General features: G+C 36.5%; 1 protein-coding gene across 1 annotated transcript in view; it reads right to left on the minus strand.

The window, feature by feature from the left end:
• LOC145686325 (protein phosphatase inhibitor 2-like) overlaps positions 1-22586 on the minus strand; it is a 143585-nt gene that overhangs the window by 83273 nt on the left and 37726 nt on the right. The window contains exon 2 of the mRNA XM_081759535.1: positions 13664-13843. Coding sequence (XP_081615661.1) covers positions 13664-13843 — 180 coding nt within the window. The remainder of the gene's footprint in view (positions 1-13663; positions 13844-22586) is intronic.

Below are 22586 nucleotides of genomic sequence, written 5' to 3' on the forward strand. Positions count from 1 at the left end.
AAGATATGATGAAATAACTAAAAGGAAATTCTTAGGCCAACACACTATTTCATCCCAGAGAGGAGTACAACAAGGTGATCCCTTGGGCCAAGCACTTTTTGCCATAACAATACATTCTTTTGTACATTCAATTAATACTGAACTAAACATCTAGTATTTGGATGATGGGACTATTGCTGACAAACCTGAGACAGTCCTTTCAATGTTAACACATAGAAATGAGAAAGCATCAGCTCTTGGCTTACATTTGAATTTCTCAAAATGCGAAATTGGTTTTCTTGGATCAGATGAAGTCACATCCGACCAATTAATCAGAAGATTTGGACAAGTTGTCCCAGGAATACGTCTCCTAACCAAACAGGATGCTTGTCTTCTACGTTCTGATCTCACAAAGTAAGTATTTACAACTGTGTTACCAAGCAAAATATCCAAATTATAATATTTTCTGTCTCGTCTTGACTCTATTTCAGCACACGCAGCTTTTTTTCTTCTACGTACTTCACTGTCAATCCCTCGCCTATACTACTTTCTACGGTGCTTTCCATCTTGGAATGAGACTCCACTGCTGAAGAAATATGATCATATCCTAAAAATGGGTCTGAAGTCAATTTTGAACTGCTCCTTGACTGACGACTCTTGGATGCATGCATCCTTACCTGTTGGATTGGGAGGCCTTGGTATTCAACGAACCGTTGATATGGCGATTCCTACCTCTTTAGCGTCCTACCACGGATCTCTTCGTTTAATCGAGGCTCTCCTTCCTCAAGGCTACCACCTGGACCCAGATGGGATAGTTGAAGAAGGTTCTAGCCAATGGATAAATATAACAGATACGGACCTTCCATAAATCAGCAAAAGAGGTTCTCTGGCATCTTGGTACACACCAATAGAAGTACATTTCCATAAACTTCTTTTACAATCCGTTGCTGTTCCAGAGGACACAGCTAGACTTCTTGCTGCGTCATACCCCCATGCTGGGGCATGGTTAAATGCGTTACCTTCCCCCAGTTAGGTCTTCACATGTCTAATGAAACCTTTCGAATCGCAGTAGCCCTCAGACTAGGTTCAGCTGTTTGTGAGCCGCATCGCTGTCCAGCTTGCGGGGATCAAGTTCCCAACGCGGCCTGCATGGTCTCTCATGCATGAAGAGCATAGGCAGAAACACCAGACATTCATCTGTTAATGACATCATTTTGCAGCCCTCATGACGGCAGGAATTCCTTCGATTCGTGAACCGTCAGGCTGTTGTCGTTCCGATGGTAAACGACCTGATGGCATGACATTAATACCTTGGATGAGAGGCAAATCACTAGTATGGGATTTTACATGTTCGGATGCATTTGCCTTTCAAGCCTCCCGTTGACTGTTGTGAATGCTGGAGAAGCTGCTAGACGTAGAGAGGCGGAAAAGGAAAGGAAATACAATAATCTCCTCGATAAATTTACGAGGGGCATTCAATAAGTAAAGAGACAAATTGCTATAGCTCAATAAAGATTTATTTCAATCTTTCAAAACTAAGGCTATTTTTCAATATAATCACCCTTTACAGTTATGCATTTGTCCCATCTTTCTTGCAGCTTCTTAATTCCCTTGGCGAAGAAATCTTTCGATTTACCCCGAAACCACCTTTGCACCGCTGCCTTAACTTCCTCATTGTTAGCAAATCTTTTTCCACGTAGGGCGTCTTTGAGTGGTCCAAACAGGTAAAAATCAGACGGGGCGAGGTCTGGGCTGTAGGAAGGATGAGGTAAGACCTGCCAACCCAATTCTTGAAGCTTATCTCGGGTCAGCTGGGCTGTATGAGGGCGGGCGTTATCGTGCTGAAGAGTGACTCCTTTTGACAAGAGTCCACGGCGTTTCCTCCTGATAGCTGGTTTAACTTTGTGTTCTAGCATCTCAGAATAGTATAGGCTATTGATAGTTCGCTAGTCTTCAAGGAAATCGCAATAGATTGGACCCTGTGAGTCCCAAAAGATGGTCAGCAGCACTTTACCAGCGGATGGTTGAACCTTGAATTTTTTGCGAACTGGAGAGCTAGTGTGTTTCCACTCCATACTCTGCCTTTTGGTCTCAGGGTCGTAGTGATGGATCCAGGCCTCGTCGCAAGTCACTATTCTTTCAAAAAAAGCGTCTCCTTTAATCAAACTTCGTTGCGTTAAGGCTTGACAAATGGAAAGCCTTGATTCTTTATGAGCGTCAGTAAGCTGTCTGGGAACCCATCTGGCACACGTTTTTCTGTACTTTAAAATGTTCCTAATGACATTGTGAACAGTTCCAACACATACTTGGACTTCCTCAGCTATCATTTCAACAGTAATTCTTCTGTTATCACGAATAAGTCCGTCAATCCTCGATTCCAACGAAGAACCAGAAACTTCCACTGGACGTCCACATCGGGGTTCATCACCTACACTTGTTCGGCTACTTTTAAACCGATCAACCCACTTGTACACATTCCCACGGTTCATACAACTGTTACCGTACTGTCTCAAAATTCGAGAAAAAATTTCACTTGGTTTTACACCTTCTGCGACTAAAAACCTAATGACTGAGCGCTGTTCTTCTAAGGTGCAATCTTCTAGAGGACTTGCCATGATGAATTGATATTTTTGAAGTTATGTTGACATAAAATTACGAAACAGCAGATCAGAGCATATCCCAAGGTTGCCAGCTAACACCCCTGAAACAAACAAACAAAAAAAAAAAAAATTGATTAGTGTTAAAAATATAGACTTTGTCTCTTTACTTATTGAATGATCCTCGTATATTTGCTCCAACAGCCATCGAGACCAGTGGAGCATGGGGTTCTAGAAGCCTTGATTTTATCAGAGGTAGGCAGGCGCATATCTATCGTTTCTGGAGATGTTCGTTCAGCATCCCTCTTATTCCAACGTATATCCATTGCGGTCCAACGTTTCGGCAGTTCTTGGTACGTTGCCGCCTGGAAGGAAACTGTAGGACGTGTTTCTTCTCTAGTACAACAGAAACAAGCGAACAATATAATAATAAAAATAATATATCAACGTTCAGAGAAATTTAACAGTATTTTAAGTTTAAACTTTGAATGTTGATCCATCCACCTCTAACATAATATTATTCAAATTGCGTTTGCTCCTTAGAAATAATGTTTAAATTTCATTGTTGTTACTGTTATAAAATATTAATATAGAGACTTAAGTATAACAATGAAATTTAATCATTGAAAATATTAAATGGAAGGAATAAATTACTGTCAAATAGTGTAACTAAAAGTGTTATATTTGCTACCCACGTAAATTTCAAATCTAATACTTTGGTGTTAAAATTCGTGTTTATTGCCTATATTCTTTTAAGTTCCAAAACAAATACTTATAGTGCACGAATTTTGTTTTAAAAAAAAACAATCTTTCTACTGGGTCGTCTGTTTCCGTCGAGGTCACAATTTCACAAACCTTTCTATAAAAGCTGTTCGAAAGTGTCAAAACATGATTTCTTCATGGCATTGCAGAAAGGTCAGGAATACTTGCAAGACGTTGTACATTCGTCTTCTTGTACACGTTTACAGGTATACTACTCAAATGAATATCTATATTCTTATGTTTAATCCTAGGAATACAGGATAAAGTGTTAACACTTTGAGCAGGAATTACACATTTGATTCCTCCTAATATGTGGATTGTACCCCTTCCATCTAAGGTTCTGATGTTAGCATCTGCATTATCAAAGACATACTGCTGGAACGCATCATAAGTGACTATAGATTGAGTTGCTTTATTTGCAGTTCATAAAAAAATCTTGTAAGATGAGCAATGCCCTAATGCATGGAGCACATCGATTAGATACCTAGACACATACTTAAAATATAGATATACTGACAACCCTAGCTGTATTGGCGACATAAATGTCTGGTCAGCAAGTTGATATTATTACATGGTAAGAGGCCTCATCCCGGTGAAATTAAAATACCGCTAATTTTACAGTAATTATGTGATATCTTCAAATAGATAAAAGATAACCGAAATGTGGAACAAGAGCGCGCTACACAATATTATTTTACGTGAGACACCGTTATCACAACTCACTTATTTGCTTTCGATTTCGATCCATTTTGAAAATCGGCATTTATTTTCGCGTTTCTAAACGGCTGGAAACGGAAAGCCACTAGGTGACTTGTGATAACGGTACCCCACGCAAAATAATATTGTCTGGGGCGCTCTTGTTCCACATGTCGATTATCTTTTATCTATTTGAAGATATCACATAATTACTGTAAAATTGGCGGTATTTTAATTTTGCCGGGATGAGGCCTCTTAAGCACTTTTTCTCTTTCTGAGCATTTTTATTCACATTACCATGGATCACAGCTTCAGTGAAAATAGGAAGAATTTAGGGACAAGATTTGAACTCCCTTTCCGAATGCTGAAACTGAGAGAAAACATTGTACACTTCCTTTTGGATATCGTCTCTTATTATTGCTCCAGCTGTTTTTACTATTCGTAGCCTTTCCAACTCGGGATCATTATTTCTCTCCGCATACCAGTAATCGTGTAACAGTTTCTGAGTCGTTCCCAATAAACTAAATATGTCAGGTTATCTTCCAGCTGTCTCAGTTATTATTATCCTACAATCAAAATAATCCTTTAACCGGCTGCTTAAGACGTCACTTTCTCTTTCCTCGACAAAGTTTTCATTATGTCTTTTAGTTCAGCGAATGTACTGACACTCGTCATTGTCCTCAACGTAATAGAACAGTTCCAAAGGAATTTCACTATCATAAGGAGGCCTATCAGGTTTATCAGATTTTCTAAAGTTGATATAACAATCAAGATGATGTCTTGCTTCTTCTGCAATTAAGTCGACATCTAACCTTAATTTTACTAGCACACTTATCAAAAATCGATTCCCTTATTTCACTAGTGTCACTATCCTTCTTCGTTTTTTTGGTTTCTTCGATGTTGGACCAACAGCGGCTTTCCCACAAAGTAAATAAATAAGATTTATAATTAAATATGTCCACCTGAGACCTTCGGATAGAACCATCAGTGGACGACTGTGTCTCTCCCCACGCTTGTTTACATGCTGTTACGCTTGAAGGGCTGGTATCTGTCTTCTTGCAGTTGGCATGGACAGTTACTTCTGCAAGAGCTGACAAAATCTGATGAAGTATACACTATCTAGTGTGCACTCTAATTGTATACTTCAAGCTTCCGTACTCCACGTGTGCACTTCGTACTTTTGGACACGGCCACTATCTCCACCTTACTATCATTTCGTTCTTTACTGGCACTAATGATAACTGGAAGTCCTCCTGTACTTTTGACTACTTCACCATCATGAAGCCAACCACCTATGCATCTATAATTTCTTTGCATTATTCATATAATATCATTAACATTAGTAGATTACATAATAAGGAACATATACTAGAACATAAAATAACAAAGCTGCCATAACTTAAAACTTCGTACCTCCTCAATGAATAAAGCTAGAGAGATGTATTATGCACCAAATTGTATTAAATATAAACTAATTATTTGCTGAGCAAAACTATATATTTTTTCATTAAAATTCAACACGTGTTACAGTTTCGCCAACTAACTCTTTCGCTTCATCAGACACTATGTGACACTACGTAATCAGGTATATACGATTGTAGTACGATATATAGCTACAATCGTATATACATACAACAGCTATCTTTCTTCTGATTGGCTACTGGCAGCAGCCAATCCTTTTCAATTATACTTATTTGAAAATTTTCTATATAGATGCATTCTATTGTTGCTAGTTACACAAAATGATGTTAATTTAAACTGTATTGCCACGCCAAAAGTGATGTGGATCATTCGACCAAAATGAATTTTATCTATAATATGGAGAAAAGAATTATGCAAATAAGCAGTGAAAAAGACAAAGCAGAACAAAGTATACAAACATTCCATAAGCAGCTAGAGAATAATGGATATGATAGAAAAAAGTTAAAGTACAGAAGATGGGAGAACAAAAATGGAGAAAAAGAAGAAAGAAGACAAGATGGAGAACGAAGTGAAGGATGGATAGGAGAAAGAAAAATGTGGTGGGGGATGGACAGTTTGGGAGAAGAAACAGAAATTATTAAAAGAAGATGGGAGGCATATCAACATACAGAAAAGGAAGCAAGAGACTACTGGAAGTAATAAAGGAGAAAAGAAGGAAGAAGAGAGAAGGAGAGCAAGGGACATTGATGGAGAAAAAAGAAGTGATATATAAAATTCAGTGCAGCAAGTGTGATATGGTTTATATTGGAGAAACTGGAAAAAAACTTAGAGAACGTATAAAACAACATAAAGATGACGTTAGGTTAGAGAGGAACAAAAATGCGGTCTACAAACACATAAGGGACACGGGACATGCAGTAAATTGGAAAGAAGTGAAAATTCTAGGCCATCAAGATAGAAGCATAGTCAGAAAATGGAAGGCGGCAAGATGTATTGAAATGGAGGGTAATAAAGTAATGAACTGGAACTCAGGACTTAACACAGACCAACAGTAGAATAAATTGTTACAAAAGCTTAAAGTATAAAATGTGAATATATATATATTGATTGTTGTACATTTTATATATGTGTCTATGTGTATATGTGTGCATATTTAGGTGTAATAGTGTTTATATGTTTATTTATTAATTTCATATATATATATATATATATATATATATATATATATATATGTGTGTGTGTGTGTGTGTGTGTGTGTTTGTGTTTGTGTATATGTAAGTTAATTAATTGTTAGTTTAAATTAGTTAACATCGTCATTTTGTGTAATCAGCAACAATAGAATGCATCTACACAGAAAATTTTCAAATAAGTATAATTGAAAGGGATTTATGGGAAATATCACAAATTGTATGTTTTTTTTAATTTTTCACATATCATTACTGTTTATAGTTTACGCTCTCTCTGCTCATTTTGGAGTTATCGGCGAAAAACTGAAAATCGGCGGCCGAAGCTCAAGATCAATCTTAGGAGACTTTTAGTATGTTGATAAGATCAGGTACTACAACTGTGCAGAGTTCCTTGCTCTTTTTTCTGTTTGTTTTTTTTTTGTTTTTGTTTTGGAACTTAAAATATGGGTAATAAACACGAATTTTAACACCAAAGTATTAGATGTGTAACAATATTACACTTTTAGTTATTTCATCATATCTTCGTTAAAAAAACAGAGGGTTTCGAACCCTCGATCTTCCAAGTTTTATAAGCTCTTCACGAAGACTCAATGCCTCATCACGTTCAGCTACCGTTGGCACAGATATTTCTTGCAGCTAGTGTCCATGTAAAGAAAGATGCAATTTCCTCTGTACAGATCTGTGGGAACTGTGATGGATCTAGGCTCACTTTTTGGGCTTAGTCTGAAAGGATTTGCAGGTTTTTGTGAATAGAAGTATACCAATGACCGTCTACTCACTATTTATGAGTTCATTTTCCACCATATGATATTTGAACGAACCTATACGGAGTTTACAAACGGTCACGGACATTTCGATTTCCTCCGAAAGACGACAGGATCATTAAATCGTAAATTAATATTCTGGCTAAGTTTTAGGCTAATGATATCAGGGGAACGGAATGAAATGGAGTTCACTGAAGTCCAGTATTGACAGAAACACGTGGGATTTTGGAAATTCAGTAATTCAAACTAGTATGAGGTTTTCGGTGCAGGACACACTTCGATAACGAGATCAGTTTAAGTAGAAACGTCAGAGGTTTGAGTCGCAACAGGCTCTCGAGAGTTAGCGACTACAGTGGCAAACGGAGCAGGAGGTGAAATTGGAACGCTTTCCTTTTGGCGCTATTTAGCTTCTCAACTACCAGTTTTCAGATACGTTTTTCTCTCTGAAAGGCTGAACAGTAGGGTGCATCGAATTTCCACTTTTTTTGAAATCAGCTTACCCTTAGTGATATTTTTTTGCGAAATGGCCTCCATATAACGTGTAAAAAATTGCAAGTCAATTGGTCAATATCTTTAGGTGCCACCAACGGCCAAAAGTTTTAAAAGTTTGTTAAAAAATAAATGTTATTTTAAAAAATGTAAAATATCTAGTTTTATGAAATATTGTTATCCTATGTGGTTTTGTTTCTGTAAAAGGACAATATTTTACGTGAAAAAAATTTCAGCTTGATGAGTCAAGTCATTCAGGTGCCACCTTTGGCTTAAAATATGGACAAATGTGTCCCTACTTTTTCATTTTTTAAAATTAAGTTGTATTGTTTGTGATTTATCTGGATTGTTAATTAGATAAGAAAGATTTTGTTTTACATCTACAGCTATTTGCTTATTTCCAAACGTTAATGATGGAAATAACCCAGAACTCACCATGAGGAGGTGGCTGTAGTTCGAGTTCTGCCCACCCGTATATACTAATGTTGCATATGGTAGTGCAAGTCATATTGTTACTCTTTTACCTCAAACTGTTTCTCTTTTCTTTTTTGTATTACCTTCTGGTATGTTTTTTCTTGATTGTAGTGTTGATAGGACAAATCTATGTCGTGCTTCTTGCCCACATACCGTTGATGCCGCTTCACCATTCTTTCTACCGCGCGAGTGTGACAAGGTAAGGATGTAATATATTCATTAGCCATTGGAGCCGTCTTTACATTTTCTCTTAGCTTCTGCACGCTCAAGTGTTTTGTCAGTGGTGGCTCCGCCAGCGTCATGTTGACCAATTAATCATCATACACACGAATGAGCTCCCATTTCGACATTTGATTGAATTTATAGACGGCAAGTCTACTGGACCAAATACATTTAAAGGACCAATAGGATCGGCACTTCCAATCTGCGAAGAGTTGTCACTCCAGATTTTTCAGCCCGTTACAGTAGACTGGGATCTCAACTTCACTGAGGATTCATTAAACACGGATCAAAAGTATGTGCTGAATATCTGCCAAGCGGTTTCTTCAGAAGAATGGCCCATTGAGTTAGCTCACATGAAGCCTGGTAAAATTCATCAAGCCAGATGGGTAATTACAGCAAATAGAGTCTTAAGTTTGTGTGTAGGAACAAAAGAACCCACGAATGAACTTAAAACCATCGTCCAGTACATCATGATGGTCTACGCGCCACTCTGGTTTGCTGTGATCCGTAATACATCGTGTGCAGAAGAAGCTCGTCATTTGTGGCAACTCATCACGACTTCTCGCCACATGGAAGCGAAATACAGAAAAATAATTGATCCAGTGTCCGTATAAATGCGTGGTACGGTCATCCTGAGAACCTACTTCTATCAATGTTGACTGACCAAGATGCTAACGTACGAGAGCTCAGCTGGAGGCGAGTCCTAAAAGCAAGACAAACGACCCAATCTGGTGATCGCGTACCGGTACGAGAATTCGTTATCCCTGAAATCAACTTAGAAGCGACAAACTATGTTGATATGATTAATTGGTCAACATGACGCTGACGGAGCCACCACTGACAAAACACTTGAGCGTGCAGAAGCTAAGAGAAAATGTAAAGACGGCTCCAATGGCTAATGAATATATTACATCCTTACCTTGTCACACTCGCGCGGTAGAAAGAATGGTGAAGCGGCATCAACGGTATGTGGGCAAGAAGCACGACATAGATTTGTCCTATCAACACCACAATCAAGAAAAAACATACCAGAATGTAATACAAAAAAGAAAAGAGAAACAGTTTGAGGTAAAAGAGTAACAATATGACTTGCACTACCATATGCAACATTAGTATATACGGGTGGGCGGAACTCGAACTACAGCCACCTCCTCATGGTGAGTTCTGGGTTATTTCCATCATTAACGTTTGGAAATAAGCAAATAGCTGCAGATGTAAAACAAAATCTTTCTTATCTAATTAACAATCCAGATGAATCACAAACAATGCAACTTAATTTTAAAAAATGAAAAAGTAGGGACACATTTGGCCATATTTTAAGCCAAAGGTGGCACCTGAATGACTTGACTCATCAAGCTGAAATTTTTTTCACGTAAAATATTGTCCTTTTACAGAAACAAAACCACATAGGATAACCATATTTCATAAAACTAGATATTTTACATTTTTTAAAATAACATTTATTTTTTAACAAACTTTTAAAACTTTTGGCCGTTGGTGGCACCTAAAGATATTGACCAATTGACTTGCAATTTTTTACACGTTATATGGAGGCCATTTCGCAAAAAAATATCACTAAGGGTAAGCTGATTTCAAAAAAAGTGGAAATTCGATGCACCCTACTGAACAGTCCCTATAGCATGCCGAATTATTCCCCTTGCTGGTGACGCAAAAGAACTTGGTATTTTTACAGGGTTCGGCACCCTGGCCAAAATGTTGAGATTTGGAACATCGGAGGGCGCTAGAAATATACGGGCGAGCTTATGACAATAGCCAACCTTGACATATTCCGGGAGAGTAGGTAAACTGAGAGTAAGAATCAGTAACTAAATAACAACCAGTTTACCTGATTTCTTAGTTTTAATGCAAGCTATTTCTATATCATGTTGGTTCAGTCGACTCCAATCTGATCTCTTCTGTGTCGCTTTTGTATCATCGAAGTATACAGTTAAGTAAAGCGATAAGGGTAACATTCCATTCCATAAACTGTACCTTAAATCCTGTATAATCTAAGAGAAGTCATATTATCGTTCTTGTAAAGTCAGATAAATCGAAGATTCAATCTAAGTAAATTTCTAAATCATCAATCATCATCTTGATACCGAAATAACTTTGAAGTTGGCAAGATATAGATGTAAAATCGTTATTCTTGTATGAAAATAACAATAAAAATAAATAAAATTACTATGGTCTCATTTAGGGATATACAGCAACTTTTCAAAATTTCAAATTCAGTTTTCTCACTTTTGTTTTTTCTGACTTATTCAACTTTACACTGGCATTGAAATGTATTTATAATTTACTAGTGCAGTTACAATGAAAGTAACGTGACGTGTAGCATACTGCCATTCTTATTCACTTGCTATATGGATAGTATCCATCACCTACTATCTCCGCTTGTGTGTTAGTCAAATTTTTGTAATATTCCTCATTGCATCATTTCTAGAAACAAAGTAACATGTATGTTGTACTTCATTTTTACTATGTAATGTCTTTTTCTTTAATGGCATGGATTACTTATAATTCCGTAAGCAAATGAATGGAATTTTACCATTTACGGAGACCACTAAATCTTGTATAGTATAGATCCTTGGAAGTGTACGTATGGTTTAATTTAATTGTTTAAAAAAATAAAGTAACATGTTAGTTGTTGCACTTTATTTATGTAATGTCTTTTTCTTTAATAACATGGATGGTAATAATTCCGACGGAGATGACTAAATCTTGCATAATATAGATCCATGTAAGTGTGCGTATTTTGAACCATCAGTAAAGAAGATAGTAAAGTCTTAAACTTGCTGTAAGAGGGAGCGAAACTTGAAATTCGTGAGGGTTGGTGCTTGGCTTCTTGTATTGGACCAGATAGAAAGAAAGAACTGAACGAAACATCTTACATGTGGTTGTACGTAGAAAACCCAACTGACATAAATGGGGAACTTCGGCGGCAAAGTCATCCAAAAGTTCCAGAAGTTCCACAACATGAATTCCAAATTCCAAAACGGCTGGTAGCATTGGGTCGTGCTTGATAACGTTGGTAGCGCTCTCCAGCTTCCAGTGCAAAAGAGGAAGGATGGTGAGGCATTGATTTTCGATGAGCAAAATAGTAATTGCATCAACCGATGACAGCGTTGAGTTAAAGATGGCTCGTGCGCTTCAACATAAAAGTTGGAATAGGACTGGTACGAAATGCACCAGATGCTACATGTATACCAAGATGTTGGACAGTGTTCAGTTTGTGTAACGTAGTAAGTCCGGCGGATCCATAAACAATGCATTCATAGTCCAACTTTGAGTGGATTAAGGTACAATACACTCATAGAATAATGAGTCATCAGTATTTTAAGAAAGATGGGACATTTTCAGAATTTCAGCTCTTGCAGATGGACTGCCCAAGACAGCCGGTGATCAAACTGAAGGCCCAGAAATCAGATGCTGTCAACGCAAGACAAACGTGTATGGCTCAGATAAAGGTCTGGAGGATATGCGCGATTGCGTAAGCGACCAAAGGGGACAGAGTTAGTCTTGTTGATGGAGAAATTAAAAGTAAATCCATCCAGTTGGCCAATGTGAAAGCCTGCTCAGTTAAGTTGTAATAGTCTAGCAGCAACACGGAGATCGCAAGAGCGGAAGTAAATTGCCAGGTCAGCCACATACAATATTCCATTAACGGGAGGTGTTATCTGTGTTATAGCACCATTTACCGCCAAAGTAAACAGTGTAACACTTAAGATACTGCCTTGTGGAACGCCATTTGCTTGCAAGAAACAATTGGAAAGTGTAGATCCTACTGGGACTCGAAAGTAACGATCTCCAAGAAACTGGTGTAAAAGAGCCTATATTGCCACGTGCTCTCCAAAGAAGTAGCTGATGTATAATTCCAAGATGCCAAGTGGTGTCATACGATTTCAGAAGATCAAAGAAGCTGGCGATCAGATGTTGGCGACGGCAAAAATCATTCTGAATTGCAGTTTCAAGATAAACACGATGATCAGTAGTGGAACGAAAGTTCTGGAAACCATAACTTGCATAAGCAACTAGTTAAAGCAATAACTGTGTAACTGGAGCTGGACGTAGTTGATTTGCCAGGTATCAGGATAGGAGGAAAAGAACCTTTCCACCAGGCAATAGGACTACATCGTGGTTCTTCGGCCTTTCACTGCTCGGTAACCTTGTGGAAAACTCACTTGTTAAGTTTCTTGATGATATTGGTCAGTCGTCAGATGTAGCTTTAGATGTTATCCGATTTCTCCGTCAGAAAGATTATCTTCAGCTAGGTATATTTCTCTGCACTGCTTCGCACGACTAATATCTTGACAGGCTTTATGTTTCTTCTAATTCATTCATACTGTTAGTCTTAGCGTTTCGTTAAATTTCAAAACAAAACGGTACTGCAGAATAAAACTTCTTATAATGAACACGAGATTCGCTGTTTAATTACTGCAATTTAATACTTTAATATCCCACGTGGTTGATGCAATAACAAAGCCGCTCATTTTAATAATGTTATGAAAAACTTATTGAACAGAAGTATTATATACTGAAAATTGTTGTATCTTGAAAATTTACATTATTGGAGTGTACTTCAATTAAACGCTTGACAGCTACTTTTCTGTTCTTTCTTTATCACGGTTTATATTCTACTTCGTACTTTATACTATAAGCTCATTCCTAGGTATTTTCAAATGTTAATTGTTGGGTCTCAGAAACAAAAGAAAGAAAAGGAGAGGAAATTCTTAAGATTTCTATACTACAGAACAAGTAGCACTAATTAATCAAAATATTTATTCTACGCAACCATATAGGTCTGGAAGTGCTGTGACGAACTGTCATGGCAGCAAGCACAATATCAAGAGAAAATACTACGATTACTCGCCTCTGGGTACGTTGAAGGATCATTCATCAATGAGGTAAATTCCTAACTTTAGTTCGAGACCCTGGAACAGTGATATTACCACACTCATCATGATTATAAACTAATTACACCATTGGACACCAGAATAACAAATAATATAGCACTGAGTACCAGAAATCTAAATCCCATCAGAATTTTTGTCTATATATGTATACTTACTTTTTCGCCAACATATCTGCGTCCAGACTATCTGTTTCGTCTTCTGAATGTTCATCGCCGTCTAGGTGATGATACGGAGTTTTCGGCTCATCAATTTTCATGTGTCCATAGTCTTTGCCTGGTGGATGAAGTGTAGCCAAAATGTTCATTTCATCCCATTTCGTTTCCTTGTATTTTGTCCTGTAATTATAATACACATTTTTGTAAAATGAAACAAAAATCTCTGTTCCTTGTATCAAAAGTATCAGGAAACAAAAAAGCAATAGCAAAGTAATACGAGAAAATTAAATTGATAACGCTACTGTACTAAAAAGTATAATGTGAAGTATCACAATGTTATATTGAATGATTTTTTAAACTCAAGTTGTATATGATATAGATTTAAAGCAGTTTTGCAGCAGTAGCAGCAGGATGCTGTTTCATTCCTTGCTAAGCGAATACACATTTAAGTTAAAACACAAACTTTGGTGCAACATCAACAGTATTAAACAATTATACAGCACAATCTCTTTACAACTGAAAGTACGATTTATTTATTGAATAAAAAACCAGGGATTGTCGAGGTCGACACACACTGAATCAAGCAATCTTTTCCGTGCTGAGTATACCTGGAACACGAAAACGATTTACACAAGAATAAAACCCACGCAGCTTCTATTTGTAATCTTTATCTGAAATATTATCTTTCATAAGTAGATAATATATCACTTTCATTCATAAGATGATCACACTTCGCATGTTAGATGAATATTTTTATATAACATTCATTGCATATTATATTTTTGTTCTGCACACAATAGCTTTGAAGCATTAGAAAGAAGTCTTTCCGCACGAAACCAACTTCGAACGGTCTGTTTGAAAATGACTTTTTAAACTCTGTCCATTAATCATAGTTTAGTGTGAACAAACCATTATTAATTCCAAAAATAATCTGCTTATTGTCTTGGACAGTTTTTACAATTACATTGATATTATTTATTAAACTTCTTTTGAGGTTCCATACTAACAACTCGTTTTTCACTTGCAAGAATTTATTTCATTTTTTATAACTTCATTTTTAGAAGACAGCTAGTGAATATGCTATTCATTCTCAGTACTTTTTACATCATCATATACCATGAACGGTTTCTATGTTTCATATCTTTTTAACATATTTTCTGTGTCTTCATTATATATTTGTGGTAATCACGTCTTAAATTTTCCAGCCAAATACACTTAAACTCTCTCGACAGCAGTTTTTGTGTGAATTAATTTTCGTAAGGTTATCTCATATGCTTTATCTTCTGATTCTTGTAATTGAAAACTCAGAACATTATTGTTGTTCTTAAAAAATCTGACCGTAAGAATTAATTTTACAGGCTTCACCAACATAACCTACGGAGCACTCCACCGTATACTGTACAATTTTTAATAGTAACACAAACAATGAAGCTTAGCGAACTCCAAATACACATGAACCACAATGGAATGGTGTACAATACAGTGGTTCACAATCGACTGACTACCTAGAACCAACTTACTTTATTTTTCTTTGTCACAATTTCCGCGAATCTGCATGAGCATGTATATACCTGTTAATGCATGCACAACTTGACAGTACTGACGTGCAAACAGTAATACAAGTAAGTATTTATAGTTATTTTTCACATCCATAACAATCTAAAAGAAATACCGGACAATTGATTTTTACCCATACAAACTTATTCACGGTATAAAATATAGATGTGGGGTCACATTGTACTTTTCATTTTTTCATAGTTTCTATATAAAGATTTTAAAACCCTGTAAATCTTCATCAGTGCAAACAACGAAATAAAATCCAGTTTCTATTCAAAACTAGTACAGTATCTACGGCCAAAATTTCTTCTTCCTTCTCCCCTTCTTTCCAGAAATTTGACAGTGAAATTTTTCAAAATTTTACTTTTCCGGGGCAAAAACTGGCATGAAGCACTTTCAACTCCAACTACACTCCACCATTTCTGAAAACCCTTCTAGCCGTACTTCTTGTACAGAAAACCCTATCATGTGTTTTCAAGAACTATGCATTTACAGCCTTTCGAAATTATTGAATTTTGTACTTTTGATAACTGCATTCGGAACCTCGAAAATTTACCAAAACATTACCTGTCTTCATAAGGTCAATATATCTTTTTATAAGATAATACAAACTCAATTTTTCTATATTTCGTAGTACCCATGCAGCAGCTTTTTTCCTATCGCTACAAACCTTTAAATTTACGCGTGCAGTACAAAAAATGAGTCTAAATCCATGATGGTGGCAGATAAAAAAAACTTATTTTTCTCATCATCTGATTAGTAAGGTAACATTTAGTGAAAATATCAAAAATACACAGAGCTCACTCAGTTACATAAGTCGCAAAGTTCAGAAAGCCAGTATAGCATTACTCAAGTGATTGCAGCAGTTGTGATGATGATATTGTTAAAACACAAATGGAGACAGTGTGTCGAATGTGTAAACACACGCGCATTTTAATTGAAGAGTTTGAAATTAGTTTCAGAGTTCGTTCAAGTCATTCCCAGAAAACTCTGATTCTGGCCCTGGCCTCAATGGAAGCTGGCATTTTGGCAATATCTAAGAACAGTAAAGAAAAACACCTCAAGGAAAAAATTAAACAAAATGTCCTCAGCTTGTTTGAGGATAAGTTTTCTCGTCTGCGCCCAGGCAAAAAGGATGGTATGTATTTCAGTAAAAAACAATGGTGAAAAAATACATAAGCAAAAACGTTTGTTTGTTTGTAATTTGACAGAAATGTCCATAGCTTATTTTAAGCAATATGGAAATCAACTTAGCTTCTCGGAATTTAATTAACTAGGACCAAAATAGTGCATTACAGATTATGCTTCTCGAACACACTCAGTGCACGTATGTGTGCAATTCACAGAACGTGAAACCGACACTGGCTACAGAAACACTAATAAAAGATGACTACCAGGAACGGATCAAGAAAACTGTGTAGTTTGGAAGCAGATGACTGTATGATGCAATGCTGTGAAAATGTCTAGGAAAAACTCGAATTGTGTCTTATTTGGGAGATGATTTTAACGGTTATAATTATCCACACTGACTCTTCACGTCGCAGACATCGAAGCTGTTGAAGACTTCACAGAAGTACAGTTTGACAAGATATCACTTTGTGCCAAAACAGTAACGTTTATACCGTGAACAGCTTAAAGACACTTTTGCTGATGAGCTCCGTCATAGCTAAGCAGTAACCGCAGGCGCCTTTGGCGTGGGAGATCCGTATTCGATTTCCGTCACGAGCTCATGTGGTTCGGACTCCACGTGAGTCGGAAGCTAAAGATCAATAATCTAGCTCCTGAAAGGGACGCTGAACTGAAAATCAAATCAATTTTGCAGATAACAAAATTGATCATATTGATGCATTTTTCTGACAACTAATTGGGAGAATACTCAGACCACATTGCATTTCTTTGCCACCTCTGTTGTTGGAAATGAAATTTAGAATATTATCTATCACATGTGTGACCAACCACCATACCATCACTGTGTATGCTTTTGTAATGCGTTGGACTGAGGACAACGATAGGAATAATCAAGAAAATTACTACTTTAGTGATGGATCGGCTACTCAGTATAAGAATTTCATTAATTTATGTCTTATATGAAAAGAACTTTGGCAGTAGTGCATGGAATTTCTTCGGAACAAGTCATGGAAAGTCTTTTTACACCACTGGAAGAACAGAAAAACGGTTAGCAACTCATACTAGTTTTCAGAGGCCCTTACATAACCCAATATCGACTCCACGTCATTTGTTCGAATTCTGCCATGACAATATCAAACATATTCAGCATGATGGTTTTCCAGGGTGCACACAAATATTGGAAATAAGAGAAAATCACCAATTTAAGCCCATTAATTTTAATAATATCACAGTAAGCAAAGTATCCAGTAATGTTGCAGCATTCAAAATTAATGCCTTTGAAGCAAATGACGAAATTCCAGCTATTTCAACTGCAAGTTCACAACCTGAGCAATATATGGCATGTATAACAATGTTTAGTGGATGGAAAATGTGATATTTCGAGGGAAAAGTATGCGAATTTTCGTGTGAAAAAGAAGATGCCATTGTTAGCTTTATGCACTACACGGTCCTGCTCGCTCCTTTCATTGGATAACTGATTAAGATACCTGCTGCATTCCAGAGCAACTGAATAGCTTATTGCAGAAAGGGACCTAAGTCACTTTTTCATAATTCTGAGAAAAACGGGAAAAACCGTATAACATTAATAGTGTAACAAACAAATTTACCATTCTTGGCTCAAAGATAAAACATAGTGTAAGTGTAATTTTTGAACCCTCAATGTGCCCCCTTGCACTTTGCTGCTAGAGACAGTGGCGATGAAAAAGTTGTGACTCCAGTACCTTTCTGCAATAAAAGTCGAAACTGTAGGAAATAAGACGAGAAATATGCTACAAACGCTTGTTGAGGCTTTACCAGAAGTTAGGTTATATAATTATGACAGAAAATTATAGATATATTAAAGAATGACTGCACACTTATTTAATATCCTACAAATGGTCGTTGTCGTAACTGACCACATGAGTTACGTTAGGTTATACAGTGAAACCTCTGAATAACGGACACCAATGGGACATGAATTTTTGTCCGTTACTGAGAGGTGTCCGTTACAGAGAGGTTACAGAAATTTGCTTCTCACAACGGTAATTGTATGCAATAATATATAGTAAATACATTATGTATGGGCGTAAATTCGTAAAAATCCAATATGAAAATACGCTATTTGGTACGTACAGTATTTTAATTACTGGGAGGGATGATGGAGAAATTTATTTCTGTTAAATAATATTATTGCTGGGGATGTGTTAACATACTCATATACTGAAAAAGATAATGCGTGTATGATAATTTTCTTAAGTATATGTCATCATCCCGTAAACCTTGTCAAAAGATGCGTTAGGAACCAACTAACGGGCTAAACTCTTTAGTTTAGCGAAAAAGGCATGCTTTTTCTCTACAAGGGTAATAAAACTCATGTCCTCTGCGAATTCTCAGTACGGTTGCGGAAGAAACGTGTGTGTGTGTTTGTGTACTGGCGCGGTGCCTTCGTTGGCGGAATGGATGAAAAGGAAAGTTATTGGGAGTGCATATGTTTATTGACCCAGGCCCAATTACAAAGAATATCTTCTTAGAGAAAGTGAAAAAGGAAGCCGGGAAAACCTGTTCCAGTATCATAAGTAACAGAAAAATGTTGCTTTTCCAAAAAACGTAAGAGAGGAAACATTGCTCATTGAAAATGTTATTGTAAAACCAACAATGTTTGTTTTGTATCTATGAAATTGTCTGGAAAGATGCAAGGCCCAGAGGAAAAAGGACTAAATTTGTTAGGGAAGGGAAGATCTTTCACATTGATTCCTTGGTCATACGACTGACCCTGTTACTCCTTATTGGAGGTTTTCTAGAATTTCCACCAGAAAGCAGTTTATTGCGGGCAGGAAAAAAAAAATCAAGTTCAGCTTGAAACTGTTCTGTTTGATGGTACACCAGGTCTAGACTCATGATAGATACACTTGTGGGGAAGACTTTTCTGTCTACTGTAGTATAATATATCGCAGAACCGAGAATAATTCCTGTCTGTTATGAAGAGGTTATTAAAACGTTTGGGGAAAAAAGAACTGTCCGTATCTGAGAGTGTCCGTAAAAAGGAGGGTTTTGTTCCATAAGAGAACATATATTTTTGCCGGTACAAAAATAATTGTCCGTATTATAGAGGTGTCCGTTAAGGGAGGTTTCACTCTATTTTCCATAGAAAATTATAGATTCGTTAATGAATACAATGCATTTTCTGGACTTTATTGTCAGTGTTGGACTTTATTGCTCATATAGGGTGCGGCAGCGTTCATAGTAGGATATTAAAAACACACCATCAGGCAGTAACTGTAATTTATTTATTACCTCTTACGTCAATTAATAGTTAAAGGTATGCCATTTACTAATGTGTAAGTCATTGTCCATTGCGTGGATTACTTTTTGAATATGACTCCTGTCAAATGATGTCCCCTCTGCACAACACATTCATCTAGGCGGCGTTGGAAGCTTTCCATAACTCGGCGTAACGTATACCCTGGGACATTGCCGAAGGCAGTTCTGATGCGATCCAACTCAGGAATGGTGGCACAACGTGTTCAGAACACTTCTTGCTTCAGGTAGCCCCAAAGGAAAAAGTCTGCACATGAAAGATCAGGTGAGCGGGCGGCCAGAAAATGTCACCAAAACGGGAAATTACTCTACCTGGAAATGTATGTCGCAAGAAATAACCCATGCAAATTCTGGCTGTATGCGAGGTCGGTGCTTGTTGAAACCATAATTGTTCCACATCCACATCGACCATGCCTAATTGGGGAAGAACGAAGTCTTGCAGAATCTTTAGGTAGCGTTCACTGGTGACAATTACAGCCACACCGCTGTCATCCTCAAAAAATAGAGATACAAAAAAAGCCGGCTTTTTTGAATCGATGCTTTTTTTTACATAAAAAGCCGGGCTTTTTTGGGAAAAAAACGAGAATTTTGGAAATTTTGGCTTTTTCCATTTTCATGATTTTTCTATCTAAATAGCTTTCTTATAGTATATTCTATAGTTAGATAAGAATTCCATGACCTAAATGCCATATTTCGCTCTGAAATTCACCATCAAGATGGATGGAGCATATGTTTTACGAATTAAAGCTAACAGAAAGAATGTAGTATTTGAGGGCAATTTTACAGGCTATTTAACTTTATTTTAACTTTTGAGTTATCGATATTTTTTTCTTCTCTAGATCATTTTAGTTTGTCATCCGTGTTTCATTTCTATGAGCTTAATACTCTAGCTTCAAGCACAAGAGTTCAACTTACGTTTTTCTATATATCCGTCAAAGCGTACGTTTTTCAATATGTCCGTCTAACCGTACTTCCACATTTCTGTTATACTGTAGTTGTGCAATGATTTAGCAATAATTTTCCAGACACAACCTTGAATATCAATTTATACAAATAATCAGCAGCAGATTTAGAAATTACTTTGGGTGGAGTTTCTCTGATTGTTTCCTTTTCTAAAGAGTCCTAATTTTATTTGGAAGGTGCTTGAAGTTTATGAGTACAAGCATAACTAATATTTCGTTTCGTTTATATGTTTAGCAATAATCTTCCGGATACAACCTTGAAGATCATTTTATACTGAGAATCAGTGGCGAATTTAGAAAAGTATTTTGGGAGGGGTTTTTCTTACTAATGTTTAGTTTTTCTAAACATTCGTAATTTTTTATTTGACGGGAGCTTAAAGTTTATGAGTAAAGGCATAACTTATAGATATTTCGTTTGTTTTAGACATTCCGCAACTTTGGAGAACAGGCTTCAGTTCGAAAGACCGACCCCCTAACTTTTACAAAACCGTCACTGCTGGTAATTAGTAATAACAACGATTTAAAAACAATAAAAAAGGAAGTAGTCGGCCAACTCACAGTACACGCACTATTTCTACATTCACAGATGGAATGAAGAAAAGCTTTGTCAGAATGGTCGAATGCTGGGTTGAATCCCGGACTTCCCGATAGAAGCGCAAAAGCTAACCACTCAGTCATCTTCGTTGTGCAGTTGTATTTAGCTTAACTTAGATATATTCCGGTCTTTTTTTTTGGGGGGGGGAGTTCCGTAATATGTTGAATCCCTCTTGTTAAAAATTCAGAAAACTTCAAAAAAAAAAAAAAAAAAACAACTGTAGAATTTCAAGAATATTCAGAACCAAAAGTTCTAGATGTGCAGTCTTTAAGTGTATCATAAGTAAATATACTACATAGAATTTTGCTAGTTATTTGTATATTTTTTAAAAGAAGTGTTTACTTTTAGGGTTGGCTCGTTTACACCAGTTGTTTTTTTTTATATATATATATATATATGTAACTGGTTTAAACTAAAAAATTAAAAAGAACGAAAAATGCGAATCCTGTGAACTTCATGGTGACGTTTCCACATATCAAACCATCTGCATTAATTTTATTTCCTTTTCACCTTTTAATCAAGGTGTCCCATGTTCAATTCTCGGTCGAACCACAACCCTTCTTTCATGTGTAAACAAGTAGCGGTTCGGATGTAACTTTAAGCGAAAGTCTTCTCCTTGGTAACCTCGGTATTACGTATGGATGTTAAGCCTAAACATACGAAACGAAACCAAATTATATATTTCTGCATGCCTGAATGCCTGTTGTTTTATAAAGAAGCCAAGGTTGCCTAAATATATTGATAGAAATTGGCAAAATTTATCGATTGCCTACGTAGCTTCCAACATCAGCTTGGATTGGATTTTCAATATTTACATACTAAATTTGTAATTTAATACCTCAGTTTTAGCGTACTGAATACGACACGTTGACTTTCAAATTTTACATGCAAAGCAATAACAGGATTTTCCCGTTATTGTTTTACATTTAAAGTAATGACGGGATTTTCACGATGGCTAGGGCTGGAGCTTCTCAATTTCAGAAATTTACTGACCGGACTTGTTTAAGCTTATGGGACCTCTTCCAGCATAACTCCGTTGTTGCATAATAACACCAAGGCGAAACAAACTTATTTCTGTGAATATGTAATAATATAAATACATAAAGCAAAATATCTAAATAAAAAAACTGGTTTAAACCCCAAAAAATCTGGGTTAAACTTCCCCCAAAAAACGGGTTTTAGGCATTTTCAAAAACAACCATGTTTCTTGCCAACTCTGCTTACTTTTGTATATAGGAGGTTAAAAAATTTTTATTATATACATTGGTTAATCCTTTGGAATTCATAATGTAAATATGTTGAAGTAAAATTGTTTGAAATATCTTTTCGAAATTCATGGTTTGTTTTCGAGGTTTTATATTATTATCGGCATAAACCACTAATT

The sequence above is a fragment of the Thermobia domestica genome, chromosome 5, assembly GCF_964235325.1.
Source record: "Thermobia domestica chromosome 5, izTheDome1.hap1.1, whole genome shotgun sequence".
NCBI lineage: Eukaryota > Metazoa > Arthropoda > Insecta > Zygentoma > Lepismatidae > Thermobia > Thermobia domestica.